Genomic DNA, 20,640 nt, shown 5'->3' with positions numbered 1-20,640 from the left:
CAACCCAATCGGATTAAGGTGCAGGATACAATTATTACAATTACTTAAGGTTGATCAATCCTTTAAAAACTAAATTAAAAGCGAGACCGGAGAACATACCAGACAAAAAAAACTATGAACTACTCCCATCCAAGTAGAAGCTTTTGAATGTACCAATCTAGTTTGAGTCTCTAGACTCTCTACTTTTTCAGAATGCAAATCTTATCAGTTCAAATGTTTCCATAAAATTGTGCTGGCAATGATTAGGTATCACAATGTGACTAGGGGTTGAAAGCTAAGGCTTGGTGCAGTCATGTGTAAATGCCAGGAGCTACCATGCGTCCTACACTGTTAATAAAAGGTAACCACAACCCATTTTATTCTGATAAATGTACTTTACAGTGACACATTTTGTGTCACTATAATGTGGGATATTTTCTATCGAAAAAAGATGTTGATGTATTCTTGCCCATCCCTGACCAGTTAAAATACATGTTATATTTAGCTACTTTTATTATGGGTTAGTGTTTTCTGAACTAGGCCATCTATGGAATCTGTCTCTGTGCAGGACCTATGTAAAAACTTGGGATAGGCAGATAATTGCAGCAAAACACAGAAAGCAAATATGTGAATCAAGATGGTATAGATAGACCCTGTTTGTAACCTTTTCAAGAACAGAAAGACATAACATCTGATTAAAACTAATGATGCTTTTTATAAACAGGAAGTAGAGGAGAGCACAATCAACACAACCAACCATTGTAACAAACGCCCTGTTTTGAACATCTAATGAATGATAACAGGATGAGGTTAAGCTAGGTATTGCAATAAATTGCCACAGAGCCAATTCCCTAATCAATTGTGTCTTGCATTAATCATTAATCAGAACACAAGTTTCACTCTGATGCATAATTCTGTCAAAATTAAATAGGCCCTCACCTGTATGCCAAGTAAACATAGGAAATAACCAAAAGCATAATAGTGCTGAAGGAAGATGTACGAAAGTCCTCCACAATGTCATTAAAAATAACTTTTTTTTTACTTATTAACAATACATGAGAATTTATACATCAAAACATTTTATTAACAATAACATAACATTCTTATTTATTAACAATATATGAGAATTTCTACTTGTACAAATGTTCCACGTTCTCCTCAATCTGAGCATCAAGAGCAGCCTGTAATAGGGAGCAAAATAAGAGCAATTTAACGTGGGTGCTCTTATTCACTTATTTTGGACACATTCTGGAAAGATGTACATTCAATCATTCAAAATATTAATGGTAACAATTTGTAATTACTTCAAGCCTGTATCTCCTGTATAATGTGTTATGTGTGTATATGAAGCCATCTATGTATCTAATAGGGCTGTCAAAGTTAACACATTAATAACACATTAATGCACATGTTAATCACAATTCATTATTTTAGCACCATTAATCCGGAAAATGAAATAATTGGCCATTTGGCCTACACGTAGGTTAGGACTGGTTCTCAACCATTTTGGCTGACGACCCCAAAAAAAATACTTGGCCATGTCTTGTGACCCCACTCCTCAACTCACTGATCTAAAAACAGACACGCACTAAACAAACACGCATGTGCACAGTCTGCACACTGAACAAACATGTGCATGCACGCATACAGACTACTATAATATTAGGCTAAATAAAATGGCGAAACCACCTACATTACAATTTCTTAAACAGGGGTTTTGATAAGAGGAGTACTATTACAACGTATTCTAACCACGCGTCCGAGAGGAAAATATGCACCTTTTCCCGCAGCTGCAGCCTGGTCAGTGGCCACCCACATTGGCCCTTCAATCCTGCCTCTTTACGTTTAACCACTTAAACCCTATACTTAGTTGATTGGAGTCCCCTCAGGGTGCTATTATAGGCCCCCCTCCTTTACACCTCTAAACAACATCTCTTCACCAACAATAGGCATATACTCACCAGTTCTCTTTTTGCCTCTTCTACTTTCACTTGAGCAAGAGATGGATTCTGTTGGAGGTGGAAACACTTCAGCACTTTTGTATACAACACAAATCAAAAGGAAGCACACTGGAATTAAGTTGAAAAACATACTGGACTCAAATCAATATATGGTTCCAATTTCTTCTTCAAGGGATCAATTTCTTTTTTTAAGTTCATGACCTCCTGCAGAGTACAGAGAAAGAGAAATTAGTATAGATGCTGGGCATGCTAAAATCTGACGATTATGCATGTATTTCAGTTTTCTTTTATTATTCGTATACATATTGCACCTGCACCACTGTAGGACTTCACATTCAGAAAAGAGATAAATGCCATGTTTTTAAAAAATATTTGAAAAACTCTTAGCAAATATTTTAGATGGCTATACTATTATGTAAAATGTTTTGATTTGAACCGTCCGCCCGCCCCTCCAATTGGTTACCTCAGAGAGCTCTGTGATCGCCTCATGCTTAAGTGTCTCCTCCATGTTCCTGGATGACAGCAGATCCTGCATCGTTGAAAGAAAACAAACTACAGGTTACGGTTAATTTCTTGAATTTAAAATATCAGTCACATTTATTTGTACAGACCTTAAATCATTGTTACAAGGCTTTACAGGCTCACATTTAACGAAACAAATGACACCCCCTGTCCTTAAACCCTCAATCAGGTGATGAAAATCTCCACAAGTACTGTAAAACCCTTGATGGGAACAGAAAATGAAGAAAGCTCAGGCAGGATTGCAAAAGAGGAAACCCCATTCCAAGGCAGACAAGCGTGAATTACAGAAAACAAAGTGAGATACAGAATGTAAACACTTAAAATCAAATTTGTTTCTACTGTAATACAATTATATGTATCTGGTGCATCAGTCGGTATGCAATAAATACCAGAGCGTCAAGTTCGCCTCAAGGGAAATATTAATGAGCACAACATTGCTCAAGTTGTCCAGCCTTTGTAGCAACTTCAGAATGTTAACAATGGGGTCATTATGATTTCAAAGTCATCTGGCAGACAAAATACAAGCCATCCATACCCCAGCCCTCTTTCTCCTGTACTTCAGCTCTTGAGACTTTTTTTTAACAAAATCCATGGTGAGCAGTCGCTCCTCTGCTATGGCACTCGCAACCTGCTGCGCTCCAGCTGCTTTACCAATGTCCCTGTCATTTGGTAACAGATTGGACACATTAGTTTCATGTCAAGTACATTGCTATGAGTGATCTGCTTTAATGAAACGTCTGAATTATGACTGCACAATACAGAGGGGAAAAAGTGATCACATTACAATTTGTGGCCATAGATACATTTGTTTTTCAAAAAAGCCGGTGTGGCGCAAATCGTGCAATTTGCACAAGATAGAATGTTTTACTGAAGCAAACAGAGTGACAACCAGTATGTGTGTGGGGGACAATGTCACTTAAAGCTAAAATGTTGCATCCAGTGTGAATGCAACAGAACAACGCATTTCTGTGCAATTAATGCAACAGGTATTTCTATTATGTCCAGTACGGCTGCACCTTAAGAAACCTTAATTCATTTTCTTACTCCTCCAAGTTCTTTCGCAGAACCACAGTGGCACCCAGTCTCTTTTTGAGGCTCTCGAGCTCCCGGTTCAATCTCCTGTCGTCCTTCTCTGCTTCCAGAAGCTCATTGGTTTGGCGATTTGTTGCTGGAATAAAGCTGCAGGAGACACAGCCCAGTTGTGAGAAGTGGCACAGATTTGTGCCAAAACAATCTCACCTCAGCAGCAATGTGACTGGCGTAATTACAATCGTACTGTAACTGTACTGTAATGTATACTAGGTTGGCTGTATACCATGCGTGTGTCATCTGACTAGTGATCTAATTTGCTGTAGTCACTGACACGATTATCAGATTATTCTTCTCACCCTGATTATTTTCTAACAAGCATGTGTTTCTAGTGTGGCCTATATAAAGACAGCAGTGGCTGTATACTGACATTTGTTGATTGTGAAGAAGGCCTGTTCGCTGGAACACCAGTCATTGTGCAACACGTTTTTGCTCTTACAAATGCCTTCATTAACAAGAAAACAAACATGTGTGGATGTGTGCTTGCAGGTACACATACATGGGCATGTACAGGCGTGGGTACGCATACGGGTATCTGTTGTCACTATTAATGATTTGTTATTGCATTTATTTGCTTTTTTTTGCTCTGTTATTAACCAGTAATGGGGCAGGGGACTAAAAAAAATGATGTGTTGAAATGATGTGTTCATCTGTCTATCCTATGCTGAAAAAAAGCAAACAGAGGTGCTCTCTTGATTAGTCTATAGACTGCAACAGAGCAATAACAGCCTACCTGCTCAGTGATGTGTCATCAATTCCAAGAACCATTGCACTGTCCACTAAAGCAGACACATAGTCGGCTGCAGACTTTGACAAACTTGCACTAGACAGCCCCACCCCCTGTAGAAGAACATCCTCCAGATGAGCGGCTGAGAAAGATAAGCAAAGCAGCTAGATTTAGGCAGGCAAATATATTAGGGTAATATTCAGTGTTATGGGTGTAGCCTAAGCTTAGCTATGACTTTATTTCTAAATACCACGCCTCTAAATCCGGAAATCCCACATCCAGGGTGTCTTGCTGCATCATAGGACATTTTAAGTTAAAGCTTCTACAAGCTTATTTCTCTTTTACAATGATGTCGTCATGTTGTTCTCTTCTTCCAGTCTACTAGACCAGTGGTTCCCAAACTGGGGGTCGGGGAAAATAGACGATCTACAAGCTCAATGCGAGGCGTTGTGAGCTTGTAGATCGGCTATCTTTTCACAGTATTTATCTGTGTAACTAAATGTAATGTCTCAACTCTTACAATTCTAAGTGCTTGTCAGGGTCCCCAGTTCAAATATGATTATATTGGGGGGGTCACGGCCTGTGGAGTTACTTACCATCAGCCTGGTACTCTGATGCCTTGTGGTTGAGGTCATTAGTTAGATGAGTGGTGGCACTGCATCGTGCGTTGCTGACCTCTGCGAGCTGGTACAGTATGTCCACTGTCCTTGGATTGGCCTCAAATGGAGGTACAGACTGCTCTCCAAACACTGACCTGAGCCACTGGTTCACCTGAGACACGCGCACACACACACAACATTTTTATATTACAGTCATTTAGCAGACGCTTTTATCCAAAGCGACTTACAATAAGTGCATTCAACACAGGTAGGCAAGGAAACTACTAATCACCAGAAGTCTTAAGTGCATTCTCTTCTAAAACAAGCAACTATTAGAGTATACCTAGCGCTAAGGTAAAAGTGCAATATATCAGCTACCTACTTTCTTAAACAGATGAGACAAGTAGGAACATCAAATGAGCAAGAGGCAAGAGCTAAAACAAATAAGTATCAAATAAAGAAGAACCAGAAGACAAGAGTTTGTACAACTAATTGACAACGACCACTCTCTCTCTCTCTCTCTCTCTCTCTCTCTCTCTCTCTCTCTCTCTCTCTCTCTCTCTCTCTCTCTCTCTCTCTCTCTCTCTCTCTCTCTCTCTCTCTCTCTCTCTCTCTCTCTCTCTCTCTCTCTCTCTCTCTCTCTCTCTCTCTCTCTTATCCTTCATTTGTACCAGAGTTGTATCTATTTATACATTTGGCTATTTCCTATGTTTACTTGGGCATACATAGGCCAGGGCTGTATTGGTGTAGCCTCGGAAACCCAGCCATTTTTTTATTGGTGTAACTACAAACTGATAAATTAACAACAATGGGGATTTTACTGAATTTAGGCAATTTTGATATAGGAAAATATGTATTTGTTACACTGTGCTGCTGTAACGCCACAATTTCCCTTCGGGGATTAATAAAGTATATCTTATCTCGCAACTTATGGATACTGGATATGGTTGGGTGTAGTAAAGCGAGATATGTACAGGCTTTCCTTCACTGACAATAAATAATCCGATAAAGAAAACAAAATGTAAATTCCATTACCTTGTTCAACTTTTCACACATGGCAACAAGAACGACAGACAACCTAAATGTTTTTTTTTATAAATACTTGTTTTGTTTCCTATTTTCTGGCGCCCTAATTTATACGTCCATGCTCGAGTCCCACAATGCAACAGCTAATGTCAAACGTCACATCCGGAAACCCGTGAAATTAAGTTCTTGTGGCGTTACAGCGAAATTGTAAACCTATCAAACCCTGCGACCTCTGTTAGGCCCGTCGTTTTACTTGTAAAATTCCGGAATTCTAAATTTACTTGAGGAAACGTACAAAGGTATTGGTATCAAAATGTGCTTAAAGTAATAAAAGTAGAAAGTGCTCATTATGCAGAACGTCCCATTTATTTACTGTTAACAAGTTTTCAAATCATAAGTAAAACATGTGAGTACTTTTTCCACCACTGCCGTCAGTCATGTTATTTGTTAGGTCACTAGTTTCGGTGTAACATGTATATGTTATTCCCCGCCTCTTCCTATTCTACACTGCAGTCACTAGGGCTGCCATGTCCGCTTATTATACGCGACTTTGGGCTTCTTTTTCTGCAAAGTTGCTTGTAAAAATTGTTAGTTGCGGGTTGCGGTTGTTTTTTGGGCTTGTTTCCAAAGTGTAGTTGCTTATTTGGGCTTGTTTCCTAATGTTGTCAAAACCAGTGTTTCTCAAACATTTTCATGTCAAGGACCCCAAAATGAATATGTATTTATCCACCCCCCCCCCCATCTTAAAATATGTTTCTGAAAATGTTTCAAAATGTCATTTTTCAAGATTTTTTTTCTTCTTTTGAAAATAGCAGATCTATTATCGCGACGCGTTGTGAGCTTGTAGAGTTTGTAGAAGCCTGTTTTAGGCTTGTTTTTATAGACCCGGTTGCTTATTTCTCTCACAGAAATATGGCAACACTAAACACTGCAGTCACCCGCCTAACTTCAAAACAACAAACCAGACATGGCTTCTTCTTTCCTCAGTGAAGAAGATTCCGACTATGAGGGCCCGGGGGCGCCTTATAAAACATTTACTGTCGCTGAAGAGCTGTCTAAGCTGAGCAAAGGAGAAGTAGACGACGTGTCTCTGTCTAAGCTGGCATTAGATGAGGAGAAAGATGACAGTCCCGTCGTGTTCTTCTGTGAGAAGTGCAAGCTGCCCGTCGGCGACTCTCTGTCCTGGGCTGGATCAGAACCAGACCAGAGTCAGATCGTCCTGAACCGTGAGTCTGTTCAGAACTACTTAAGTGAAAGTATCAATGCTGCAATGTAAAAGTACTCTGTCACAACTTAAAAAGTCCAGAATTCAAAATTGAGTGAAAGTACAAAAGTATTGGTAATTTGGTATCAAAATGAAGTACAGTACCTGAGTAAATGTAGTTGCTTTACACCACTGCTCTTGAGAGTATACAACCAAGTGGACCCTTACAGGTCAATATCGCTTGCAGGTCCAAAGGTGGTCGATTTGGTTACTTTTGTACATGCTCAGAGATACAAACAATAAACACTTATAATACTGTGCCAATACTAGCCCTAGAATGGCCATGATATTACATACATTCCATGTATACATGATGCATTCATGTAAACACCCCCAACTGTTTACTGTACATATTTATCTTTTTATTACTACTTGTATATGATGTTTTGAATATTATTTTATATTATTGTTTGTCTTCAAATGTCTCAATTAATTGAATACACAGGACCTCAATGGAAATAAGCCCTGGGCTTTTGTTTTTGTTTTAATCCTTTTAGCATCGTTTTGTATACATCTGTACCACTCAGTGTACCTTTTTTTTTGCAAATACTGAAGTATTCAATCAATCAATCAATCAATATGCCAATACAATAGCACATAGTAGCAGTACAGTATGTGTAAAAGTAGCCTTGGATCAAGGCTATCATCTATGTATTTTATCGAGTCTGACATTTGATTACGTATCTATGATAGATGTAAGCTTAATGTCAGACTCAATAAAAGACATCTATGATAGTCTAGTGTAAAATATACCGTACATGCAAGCCACGGCCAAAGTTAAGGGTGCAACTAAGATTATAATCTGTATAATACTTCTTTGTTATTCTGATTGCAAATGGCAATAATTTAGACCATACAATTACTGTAAAATCTTGTACAAAATGATGGTAAATGCTCATCTTTGTTGTGTAAAAAGTAAGTTAAAACCTACTGGAACTGCAATATCCATACCAGTATTGATCAATTTGACCATGCAATAAATCGGTTATCGGATATAGATATCATGGATGTGTCCTATGTTTCATTGCCATCCATCTATCCATCTTCAACCGCTTCTCCGGAGTCGGGTCGCAGGGGCAACAGTTCCAGCAGAGAGCTCCAGACTTTCCTCTCCTGAGCAACATTAGCCACTTCCTCCTGGGGGATCCCGGGCCGTTCCCAGGCCAGTGTGGAGATGTCATTCGCCCATCTGGTCCTTGGTCTGTCCCGGGGTCTCCTCCCAGTGGGACGTGCAGCGAGGACCTCCCTAGACCGCAATGTTTCATTGCAATCCAGCCATTTCGATTTTGAAATACATTGTACGAGAGAGGAAAAGATTTATGTTTTGAGACGTAAAGCACGTCCGCTCACATCAAATGCTTTTTGTCCTGTACCATGCTTTGCAGATGTGGAGAAGTGCCATAAGAGTCTAATCTAAAATATTGTGTCTGGCTTCTGTCTTCTGTGGTGATGCACCTGTGGTGATACACCGATCTACCACAAACACTGTTACTGGCTTGGTTATAATTATGGGGTTATAGTTATGGGGCGGCAGTGGCTCAGGGGTAGAGTGGCCGGGTAGAGTGAACTGGAAAACCGCAAGGTTCCCAGTTCGATCCCGGGCTGGGGCGCTCCCCTAGAGTTAGTGTCGAAGTGTCCTTGAGCAAGACGCTGAACCCCTAATTGCTCCCGATGAGCAGGTTGGTGCCTTGCATGGTTTCCTCCGCCATCGGTGTATGAATGTGTGTGTTAATGGCACAATCAATGTAAAGCGCTTTGGATAAAAGCGCTATATAAATGCACCATTTTACCATTTACCATTTAATGTTAAGGTAGTACTGATGCCTACTCATTTTGGTGACCCCATGGCCTTTGCTTTAGCACCCATAGGTCAACATTTTCACTTGAACGCTATTTATCTTGAAATCTAATGGGCGGATTGCCATGAAAGTTGAACGTCCAACTCTTTGCTCGTTTCGACCTTGCAGGTCTTCTTCAGGTCTCTGATGACATCGAAACATTGTCGAGAAAATGTATCTCCTGGGAGCTGATGTACAAGACCAGCTGACCAGTACAAATTTATTTTTGGATGCGTTTGCTTTGCTTTGGACTCTATTAGGAATCCAGACCAGCACATTTTGATTATGTAGTGCATTACCTCTAAATATATAAAATTTGGTATTTCTATGTTTGTTTGTTTGTTTGTTTGTTTGTTGTTGTGATTTTTTTGCTAGCAATAAATAACCCAGTTGCCTTTTGTTTAGTCTAACAAGTCATTTGTGTTTTGGATTTAGGTGTCACTGACAATGTTTTGATTGAAAAGGAAAGTCACCTGTACGAACCAAGCAAACAGTCTCGATGGTAAGTACGTCTTGCCTGATGTATAAGAGGGGAGACTAGTAAGAAATACATCTACTAGTTTGTTAGCTCACAACATTTTATTGGAGTTAGCGCTCCTCATCAAACTTTCGTTGGGATTTAAAAAAATATATTTTCTGTGCATGTTTACTTGCAGTAAGATCGCTCACCTTTCCTGTCGAGGCTGTCACTCCGTGCTTGGACTAGTATACCTATCTACACCTAGAAGCATGGACGATAAGAGATCCAAGTTTTTTCTAAATGCTGCAGACCTTGACAGGTAAAATTGGGCCTTGAACACAATTGTTGTACCATGGGAACTTGAGTCATGCCATTAGGTTGGCATTTTATTATTTGTATCTATTTATTTATTATTTACATTTGATTTAAATCATTTTAATTTGTGTGTGTCCTCTTTTACTTATATGCAATTAAGGCTGCTATTAATTATGTACCTGATCCGGGCACATTGTATACAGGAAAAGATAAGAGATTCCTTCTGGTTTGAATAAATACGTAAACAAAGTCTATGCTGGAAAATATCTTGTTCATTCCAACAGGAAGAATTGAAAAAGGCACCAGTAATTGTTCATTTTTATTTTATTTTACAGTATGTCTAGGTAGTCCATTTATTTGCATAAGCCTTACTGACAGTAATGTACCTTATTTGCTTTTTGATTGTGCAGTAAGTTGATAACTACATTTTAATTTACTTAATATTTTCTATATAAACAACCATTATATTGTGTGTGCTCTTTCAGCTACGTTCTGGGATCTGCAAACCAGCAGGTGTCAGCAGAGAGCACAGAGAAGCTGGTCACTTTGGAGGACAGAAACACTGTAGAACAGCAGATGACAGAGGTAACTAAAATATTATCTGTTGATGATGGCATTCATTTCTATTTGTCATTTTTACCGTACCCTTTTTTTTAAACCATATTATCTCTAATTCATCTCTAAATGTCTTGTACTGTATGGGAGCACCACATAATCCTGAGACTCACTCAGGTATATATATATATATGTACAGTCGTATTTGTATAAATCTTTCAGTGTAGTTGACTCAGTGTACTGTATCTGACCAGAGAAGTTAGATTCCATTATTTCCCACTGTGTCATTCCTCCAATACAAACTCCTCATTGGCAATCAATATGCTGGCTGTTCTGGCTTTCTGATGACATCACCTGCTTTGTGGGACGCCCCAGAGCAGTGACACAATCTCTTAGATGAGACAATGGCTGAGAATGATCTCATGTCTAGTTTATTTTGTATTATTTCTTATATGCTGCATTATTAGATTAGATACCTAAGTTGTATTAGAAATACACCTTTACATGCTCTTTACATGCTTAAAATGTATTAGAACTAATGACTTAATATTTTTTAATAATGTATTATTATGGGGAGGAGGTTAAAACTGTAATGTTTTGTCTTTTGTGTTTTTGAATACAAAGGGTAAGTCCTGCTTGAAATGGCACAGTGATTCCCCAAGTTATTCTAACACAAGTTCTTTGTTTATCAATGTGAGGAAAAAAACACATGTAATACCCTTAATTGGCCAGTAGGTGGTGATGCTAGCCAACCCCCTCCATACTTGAGCAACAGGAACAATAGCTCTGATAGAAGGCATGTTAAGGAATCTTTGTTAGAAGGGGAAAAACATGTTTTGATCATGAGGTCTGTTGGATTATGATTTCAGCCGGTAAATGTGCCAGTGTTTGTCTGACCTACTTAGACAAAGTCACTGATTCGACCAGCTCAAGATATGAAGATGTTGACTGTACCATATGAAATGACACATGAACCACCAATTTCTGAGATTTCATCAGGTTATATGACTATGAAGAAAGAAAGAGAAAAAACATTACAATTAATCCCTTTCAGTCTCGCTATAATTTAGGTAATAGGTGTGTGTTGTCATATCTATATTTTTACGCCTGATAGTCTGTGTAATATTTTTTTCTGTCTTTTCTTGGGTTGGATTGATATTTGATTTTCTTGACTATTTATGGGGTTGAGCTTGAAGGGCTGAAACCCTATTGTTTTTGTATTTACTTTTCTTCTGCTGCATTTTTGCTAATTCCTGTGAGATGGTAAATGGTAGAGACATGCAATTTTCTCCAATGACTGAAAGTTACGTGCAATACTTGCACAACAAATGACCCCAATACGCCTGATGAGGGTGCTATAATTAATATTAAAAAAATAATAATGACATTTGAAAATTCGTAAGTCCTACACCGTGAGTCTGGTTTATTAAAATATGACCGACAGAATCTATCCTCACTCTACAAATTTGTCTCAAGAACTATGAAGTCCATCTGACATCTTCAGCGAGTTTACATAATTTGGTAAACACTTTTTTTACATCTCTTCCTAAGCCTTATAGGGCCAATTGCTATCAAATGTTCTGTTGTTTATTAATGGACCAATACACAAGCTTGTAAAATTGGACACACATCTCTGAAAATATTGACCAAGGAACTTCAAAAGGGTGTAGCTCAACACATAAATAGATCAAAGTCAACATTAGGCCAATCAAAACACCTACAGGACATCTCTACCTAAGTACCTGAAAATTATCCCTGAAACTTTCATTCAAATTGAAAAATATGTGATTATATAAATGCAACAACAGACAACATGGCATAATAACAAAAGTAAATTTATGACAACTCAGTTTCATAACACTGCTGAAGCAATGTGCACAAATTATTTTGAAAACACCCAGTCGGTTCCAAACACACACATGGACCTGGTGCAAATTTAGCCATAAATCAATTAGTTTTTCCAAACATAACCATACTAGGTTCAATATGTTTAAAGATGCTGTAAGTGATATTTGTTGTTGAATAGATATATATTCCCATAGCAATCATTGCGATAAAGTTTGTTCAATAACAGGGGTCTCACCGTCTCTACAGTAAACACTAAACGGGATACATTTTAAGGTTTGCTACCAATTTCATCCAAACAGGAGAGGGAACTCATAGGATAAACAAAGGAAATCGAAGCTGATGGATGGTTTCTCTCTGCTGATTGGATGAAATTGGTGACCCACATGAACAATTACTTTCTGTTTATTAAAGAGGTGAAGAGACAGGGAGTTCCCTGGTACTGAACAAACACTCAATAGCAATGATTAGTATCAAAATTTAGAGCTTTAACCTTTTAACAAAACCATCCCTTACAGCACATTTAATTAAGCTGTTGAAACAAGTCCACATAATGTTTTTGAAATTGAACAGTAGGAGGTGACAGCATTGCTGAGAAATGATGTGGCACGGCACAGATGTGGCCATAAATGAAGGAGCATTGTTACAAAGGATATGACTTCTGGCATGAGATCACCACCTAATCCGGCATAACGCCAGCATGACGTCACAGCATGAGGTCACATCTTTATTTAAATGCATACTGAACCGGCATACAGAACAGATAGAACCAGAGATATAGCTATAGATATAAGACACAGATGCAATAGAGTAGTGAACATAGCTATAAAATCATCCTTGTATTTCACAGATAAGCTCCTCAGACCAATGAATACTGAAACTTGGTACAGTCTATCATATCTCCCTGGCTAGAGGTCCACTTCCTACTATTATCCATGTAATTCTATTCTGAATATTCTGCATGCTATTTTATTAAGCATCTGACATTGAGGCTTTAAGTGACAATTCACAACCCAAACCAGCCTTAAAGGGATAGTTCACCTCCAAAATAACTTTTTTTATATTGATTAGTCACCCCATGGAGACTTGAATTCATGGATATGTTTTTGTTTTTGTCACATTACTAAGCCAATTATTTGATGACTGGCAGCGGTTCCGGTAGTAGACACACAGAGTCTCCTTTGTATCTCCTACCGGAACCGCTGGTCATCAAACTATAGGCTTAGGAATGCGACAAAAAAAAAAATATCCATGAATTCAAGTCTCCATGGGGTGACTAATCGATAGAAAAAAAGCATTTGTTTGCGTGAACTATCCCTTTTTTAAGGGCATTCTTCACTACAAGCATCTGTCTGACTCTGATCATAACCTTTGGGCTTTTTGCGACCATATCTTGATGTATTTCCTAGTGAAACTGGCTGGGTGTATCTCTCCAATCACAGTGATAGGGGCAGTCGGGGCAGGGTTAAAACAGCTGAGTTTTCCAGCTCAATGTTTCCAACCGTCACACAGTGTGCATTTGTCCTTTATCGGATTTTGGGTTCTAAACTCTGCAATCTACACTCTGCTCAAATGCAACCGCCCCAAGACAAAGTCAAATGTTATTCACACAACATTTGACATTATACAGCTTTATTTAATACACCCTATGACACAAATTTCCATGGCCAAGCTGTGTGCATCTAAACAAAGGGATATTAAGTAACTGCATGGTTGAATGAATGTGCTTAGCCCATATTCAGTTTCATTAGCATACAGGCTATATGTTCATCAACCTTGTTCAGTGACCCTGCAGCAGCCTTTAGGTTAATCTCACCAAGATCCCACACTGATTGTATTAATCTCAGGTTGATTATATGACCACTCGTTTTTCACAGGCTTCTGACACAACCTTGTGAGATCATGAATGCCTGTGACTGGATCAGGAAAAATCACAGTTATGATGTTTGTGTCAGGCCTGTTAATTAACAGCCTGTAATGTCAGCATCTTTTGAGCATTGCCCCAGGGTGTTTGTTAACTAGGGCAGCACGACTACAGCTACAAGGATAATATTGATTAGTAAAGGTGTTTCTTCAGTAACAGGGGTCACCCCATCTCTCCAGCTCTTTAGTAAACACAAAACAAAATACATTTTCAGGTCAGGATACCAATTTCATCCAATCAGGAGAGAGAACTCATACAGGACAGACAAGTGGAATTGGATTCAATGAAAAAGAAGGGGGGAAAAGTGCATACAAAATTGGAACTGGAACATCTGATCAACGGATTCCCCCTCCTGATTGGCTACCCACCTGAAAATGTATTTTCTGTTTATTAAAGACACTAGTTATATCAGAATATAGAGCTTTAACCGAACGTAATAGAACTTTAACTGTTAAAGAACAATGACACTTCAGAGGTTTGGATTGTGTAGTTTTCTTGTCATGATGTAACTACCGGTAAACCAATTGGCGTGATATCTTGCTCTGTTGCTCAAAAATAGTCTCCTCATTGACTCTCACTGCATGGTGAAACAGCTCTCACAGTCACTCTTTTAGCGCATAAATGAACACAAACTACACTAATTCTGCCAATGTATAACATCACAAAACCCAGTACAGCATTCTTTTTTTAAATAAATGTCTATTTCCTGTTGATTTAACTACAGTATGAGCTGGCCACGAAAGGTCTCATGAAGATCCTGATCTGCAGATCCAGTCCGGGTCTTCTTCCTAATACAAATGGCTAAATCAACATGAAGTTGACTTTAAAAGAAAAATCCTGTACTGGGTTTTCATAATACAGAATCAGCTTTGTTTGCGTTCGTTTATATGCTAAAAGAGTGAGTTTCAGAACTGTTAAACTGTGCAAAAGGTCGATGAAGACTATTATGTGATTCTGTGAAATTCTATTAAATTTGGGAGCAAGATGTCTCTCCAATTGGACTATTTACACCATATCATTACACTTTAATTTTAAACTTTTTTGTTTTAACGAAAAAATCTCACTTACAGCACTTTCTTAAAAGTTTGCTAGAAATAGTCCAATTAGATTTCTTTTATTAATTTGGGGAACAAGATTATTTGATTACCTTTTATCTCCAACAGTCCGAAGGACGTGGACAGAGATTATGTTTTCGCCCCAGTCTGTCTGTCTGTATGTGTGTGAGTGAATGAGAAGTTAATCTCAGAAACTACGAAAGTGCCAAATGTCTCGTGCAGACTGCCAGTAGGCCAAGGAAGGCATGCCAACTTGTTTTAAATTGGCCTCATGGTGGCACTATACCAGCCACTTTAGATTTTCAGGGTTCCCACGGTGATGAAATTCCTGGAAATATTTTTCCAGTCCTGAAATAGGTTTCAAGTGTTATATTTGGCTGTGCATTGTTTTGGGCTATTGATTTTGTTAATCATGTTCCATAACATGTCTAACATGAAGTAGTTTTGCACCGAATGGGCTGCATGATTGCAGCCTAATGTATACCGCACGTCACGTGACAAAAACAGACCTACAAGCTCACAACATGCTTCAGTGTGATGTGTTTTAAGCTTGTAGATCTATTATTTTCTCACGTGACGCCCTCACTCGAGTATGAATCAATCAAGTGACACAACAAGTAGTGATGGGAATTATCGTTCTTTTCAGAGTACTGACTCATTCAGTACAGTTCACTAAAAAGATTTGTGCACCAGTTCGTCCAGTTGTATTTCCTGCATTGCGTCGTCTCTCTCTGAACTGACAGTTCATTCCCTCACACTGAATCAGAAACGGTAGCCACTGACCGAAACCACCTCAAATCAGTTAATTACTGAAACGATTTGAGGTGGTCTCGGTCAGTACCGTTTCCGTGCGTGAGTGAACGAGTGAATGTTTACGTCTGTTTACGTCGTTCGCGTCAAGTAAAAAATAATAATAATGTGGTCGGATGCCATAATGAGTCTTGTACTCTAGTGCAGGGGTTTTCAGCTGGTGGTCCGTGAAGGTATTGCATGTGGTCCCTAACGATTCATTTATTAATGTAGGAAAGTGAAGATACTTCTTTTCTCGACCACCAGTTGAGAAACGGTACACTAAATGACCTGGTGACCTATGATGGCGCGTCAATATTATCAGGTACTGGGAAGTCGGACGTCCAGAACCTCCACAGAAAAGGGAGTTCGGTACACTTTCTCTAGAAGGGAAAGTGTACCGAATTGCCTGGTTGAGTCATCATTCATAATTAGGAAATGTGCCCATATATTTGCATGTGTCTGCTCGCTCATATATATGTTGCAATGAATCAGTTAACATGAATTTAATATATAAGGTTGAAACGGAATAAGGGTAAATGTGGGATAGAAATGGATCAGTGGTTCTCAACCTTTTTTTGAGCTCTGGACATGATGACTGTTAAGGGCTCGATTTAATTTGTTGTGCGTAGTATCGAGCAACGAATTAAGTCAAGCCCTTAACGGTCATTATTTAATTTCAAGCTTTTTCCCCCACATCACGCCCATATCCCCTCCCAACACAACAGTGGTCCCCATGTTAGTCAGGTTGGTGGTCCCTGGTTCACAATCAGTTGAAAACCCCTGCTCTAGTGCGCAAGCCCTAAGATAGGTGGTTTAGCAAAAATGGGGCATGGAATTTGGAATGGAATTCTCTCAGTCTACTGCATGTTTAGACACAAAGGTATACCATTCTATAGAGGTAAGAAGGAGGCACTGGAGCAACCATGTATTTAACTGATGTGAATTACATCTTCGTCAGGTCCTGATGCAAATGAGTTGCTCCAATGCGTCGTCCTTACAGTACCTCTGTTGACCACTGTCCTTCCCCTTGGATGACTGGATTGGATGCCCAAACTTACCTGGTTTATGCCCCCCTTTCTTCTAGCACCATTCTATATTCGATGCGTTATTCTTGCTACACTGCCTTTCTTTGGGCATTGTACACTGGAGTAATAGGCTCAATATTGCGGTGAATGATTGCTATATAGGCCTGGAAATCAGGTTAAATATTTTTGAAATTCATTGGTAGAAATGTGTGGGAACCCTGGATTTTGGCCTATAACCCCTGAACTGTATGCCATATAATAATATAATAAAACATCATAATCATTCCTTGCATCATCCATTTATGTCTAACTATATCTTCCTCCGGTTTCTTCAAAACACACTTATCGCTACTCCTATTCCTATATAATTTACTCAAAACTCAAGCACATTGCTACACTTTATCTCGGGCGTCATGTGATAAACATGTATCATACAGAGTTTTGATATTCCATACCAATTGGCTATAATTGGCTTCCAAAGTTTGTGGAAGGAACGTGTTTTACAAACAATTCCACAAATTATGTCCGATCAACCCCAAATTTGAATCACGCATTACAGGGTCACTACATAACGCTGAGCCAAAAGCAATTTCACTTCTGAGGGGGCGCCACTAATGTGAAAACCTGAACCATATGTCATAGAAAAGCTATTTCCCTCTGCAGCTTTCTCAGGTTCTGATGGCTGCTGTGCTGTAACCCACAACTTACACAGCCCTGGGTATGCCGCTTGCCGCTGGCAGACATACGTATGTGGTCTACGTACGGGAACCTTTCTAATTTGCATCTAATATTTACATGTTGTTCATTTACAGTTAGAAAGGGTACTTCAAAATTATGTATTATATGTATTACATTTGATATTGCTCAGATATTAGTCATCAGTTGTGGAAGCTGGCTCTGAGGGAAAATAAACGCTTAAATGCTTGGCCCTGTTGCCAGCCCTCGAAAGCAGAAACGATAAGCCTAAAGAATCCTCTCTAGTGAGGCTGATTCTTATCTTTAACAACATTACCATGACATAACATACAAAGAGACGTCCCAGGAGTGTCTCCTGGAGGAGAAACGAGAGTCTTTGTCTGGTCACAGCCTCGTCCAGGAGACGGAGCCCTTCACCCCTGCCAGTCGTGGTTAATGTATTCTGTCTGCTTTCGCAGACACTTGTTTGGGATTTCCACCTTGTACACATAATGACCCGTCTCTTCTATCGTCCCCCCCACCCACTCCCATGTTCGTCCCTCTGTCCCCGGCCCAGCCACCACCCCTCTGTATTTCATTAGACCTTCTCCACGCCCTCCTCCTCCTCTCCTCATCTTAATTCTCCATTCTCCTCCTTTTCTTCCCTCTTTTCCCCTCTTCCTCTCTACCTCCCTCTGCCCACCTCATTTCTCCCACCTGTCTGGTTTTTCTTTTAATTTATTACTCTCCCTCCGCCCTTCCCTGGTCGGATCCTTGTAGACAGCCTCATTTTTCACTCCCTTCTCTGCTCCCCTCTGATTCCCCAGCCTCTGCTTTTGTACCCATCCCATCGCACGCTCTCTCTCTACACCTCCTCATTCTCCCACCTTCCTCCTCATCCCTTCCTTTCCCATGTCTCCCCCATCCATTCTCTCCTCCTCTACTCATTTCAACCTGTTTCTAATCTCTCTCTCTTTCTCTCTCCCAGATGAAAAGTCTGATGGTGAACATGGCACGCAGGCTGATGAAGATCGAGAGCAGCCTGAAGTAGTGAGTGTGTGATATGAGCACACGACAACAGTGGACATATTTACTTAATATCTTGGTGTTCCAGTACCAGTTTGTACCCACACCTTACACAAGAGCGTGTGCGTGCGCACACACACACGTGCACAGAGCTTCAATTCCTTTGTTACGATCAGATGCAGCTAAAACAAAGACCGAGGGCTCCTGTAATCAATCAAACTTGTCACCTCGGCTCCAGCGGTTCGCAACAATTTAGTGAATGTGTGTGGGCATGGTGTGCACGGTGTCAGCTACGTGCACGTTGTTGTATTGGATTGAATCTGTCTGCACACTCAGCACAATGATGTATTGATCTGAGCCACTCGTTTGCTGGTCTTTCTCCTCCCTCTTTGTTCGTTTCCTTGAGCAACCAGCCGTTCAGGAATGTTTGTCGTTTAGTTGTAGGCATCCTTTGTTTAGAGCCACCCTGTGTTTTTATCATTAATATTCTTAATAATAATAAACCGTTAGACTATTCCTTACAATTGACTTTTTTTGTATTTCACTGTTGATTTCTTAACCTGATTAACAGGAAAAAAACATCTGCCCTGATAAACAAAATAAAATGGTTCATAAAAAAATTGTCCATTTATTTATTAGTTTCTTGATTTTTTTTAGATTCTTTATTCAAAGGCTCAGCCCAGTGTATTTTCTCATTGATTTTTTATTTATTAATTTTATAATATCATTAATGTTTAGGACATATGGGTTATGAGAGGTCATCGATGTGCAGTCGCCGGGTCGTTTGTTTACCAACTTAACCTCCGATGTGCACTGCAACACTCTCCACCCAGGGCGGGGACAAAAAAAGAAGTAGAAAAATTCTGTTCCACGCCACGGCTATGAGTTGCCCTCCCACAACCCACGAGGTTTCATCAGCTTCTCCATAACAACAACAGTTGGAAACGGCCAACCAGCACGCTGTATCCAAGGGCAGGTTGCGATGGCAACTGAGAGCGTGTGCCGCTGAGCGCCTGTTGCCATTTCGTCATCCGCTGAAGGAATCAGCCAGCCGGGCTCGCTAGCCAGCCCAGCATGCCTGTCAACATGTGTTATCCCCCGCCCACCTCCTCCCACCCGCTTGCACTCCTACAGGATGCCCCCCCTCCTTGTTTCCGTCCGTCCCTACACCTCTCTTTTCATTGTGATCCCTAATCTCTGTGTGTGTGTTTTTTTTTTTCTTTTCTCCCTACTATCCAGGTTCTCTATACTCTCCCACCTCCCTCCCTCTCTGCATCTCATTATCTCATCCCTCAAGTGCGGGAGAAAGAGAAACGAGTACAACACATGTTTTTTGCGTTGTATGTTGTTGTTGTGGTGGTTGTGGGGTAAACAGATCTCGCGGTCTCTTCCTGTACTCATGTAGAGGATGAGCTGCTGGGCAGAGAGGGTGGCAGAAGCCGGCCGGCTGGCTAAATGGCTGGCTGTCTGGTAGGACGGCTGGCCAGATGTTTATTGTTATTGCTCCTCTATCTGACTCATTCAGGAAGAAATAATGTCCCTGTTTATTTGCCTGTCCAGTTAAATCATGAAGGCTTGAATAGTATAAGCTCTGTCCCTAATGCTAAGTCAGCATTGCTGTGATTGACTGACCATAAGTCTGAACCCATTCAGGGTTGGTCTTATACATACTTATATATGTATATAGACAGTGTTGCTGGATGCATTGCACTCCTAAGTGCAATTATTGCAGCGGTTTCACCCCATTCACCCCTCCCTCGTCAACCCTTCATTACCACTCACCTAAACCAAGACAGACACACACACACACGAGAGGGGCACATACACACCACTCAATACATCTACACTCACATTCTACCAGCGCTCGGGGACAAAGGATGAATTATGCAGAGATGGCGTCTGAGTGAGTCTCCTCCCCTTTCTGCCTCCTTCCACCTCCCTAAGCAATAAGGAAGCAATGTTG

General features: G+C 40.0%; 2 protein-coding genes across 2 annotated transcripts; one reads left to right on the top strand and one right to left on the bottom strand.

The window, feature by feature from the left end:
- Nucleotides 1-674: 674 nt before the first annotated feature.
- Nucleotides 675-6,036, bottom strand: haus1 (HAUS augmin-like complex, subunit 1). The gene is made up of 9 exons (XM_084074642.1): nt 5,913-6,036; nt 4,875-5,049; nt 4,285-4,420; nt 3,507-3,641; nt 2,998-3,121; nt 2,404-2,469; nt 2,073-2,144; nt 1,941-1,988; nt 675-1,160 (listed from the first exon to the last, which is right to left on the bottom strand). Exons 1-9 carry the CDS (start codon nt 5,931-5,933, stop codon nt 1,110-1,112), a joined length of 828 nt encoding a protein of 275 aa, XP_083930768.1. The 5' UTR covers nt 5,934-6,036; the 3' UTR covers nt 675-1,109.
- Nucleotides 6,037-6,849: 813 nt separating this feature from the next.
- mis18a (MIS18 kinetochore protein A) lies at nt 6,850-19,302 on the top strand. The gene is made up of 5 exons (XM_084074457.1): nt 6,850-7,129; nt 9,441-9,507; nt 9,662-9,784; nt 10,266-10,365; nt 18,640-19,302. Exons 1-5 carry the CDS (start codon nt 6,871-6,873, stop codon nt 18,700-18,702), a joined length of 612 nt encoding a protein of 203 aa, XP_083930583.1. The 5' UTR covers nt 6,850-6,870; the 3' UTR covers nt 18,703-19,302.
- The last annotated feature ends 1,338 nt before the right edge of the window (nt 19,303-20,640 follow it).

Source organism: Gymnoscopelus microlampas, assembly GCF_963454915.1.
Source record: "Gymnoscopelus microlampas genome assembly, chromosome: 12".
Taxonomy (NCBI): domain Eukaryota; kingdom Metazoa; phylum Chordata; class Actinopteri; order Myctophiformes; family Myctophidae; genus Gymnoscopelus; species Gymnoscopelus microlampas.
Note: the sequence above shows the minus strand (reverse complement) of the source record. Positions and strands in the feature narration are given on the sequence as shown.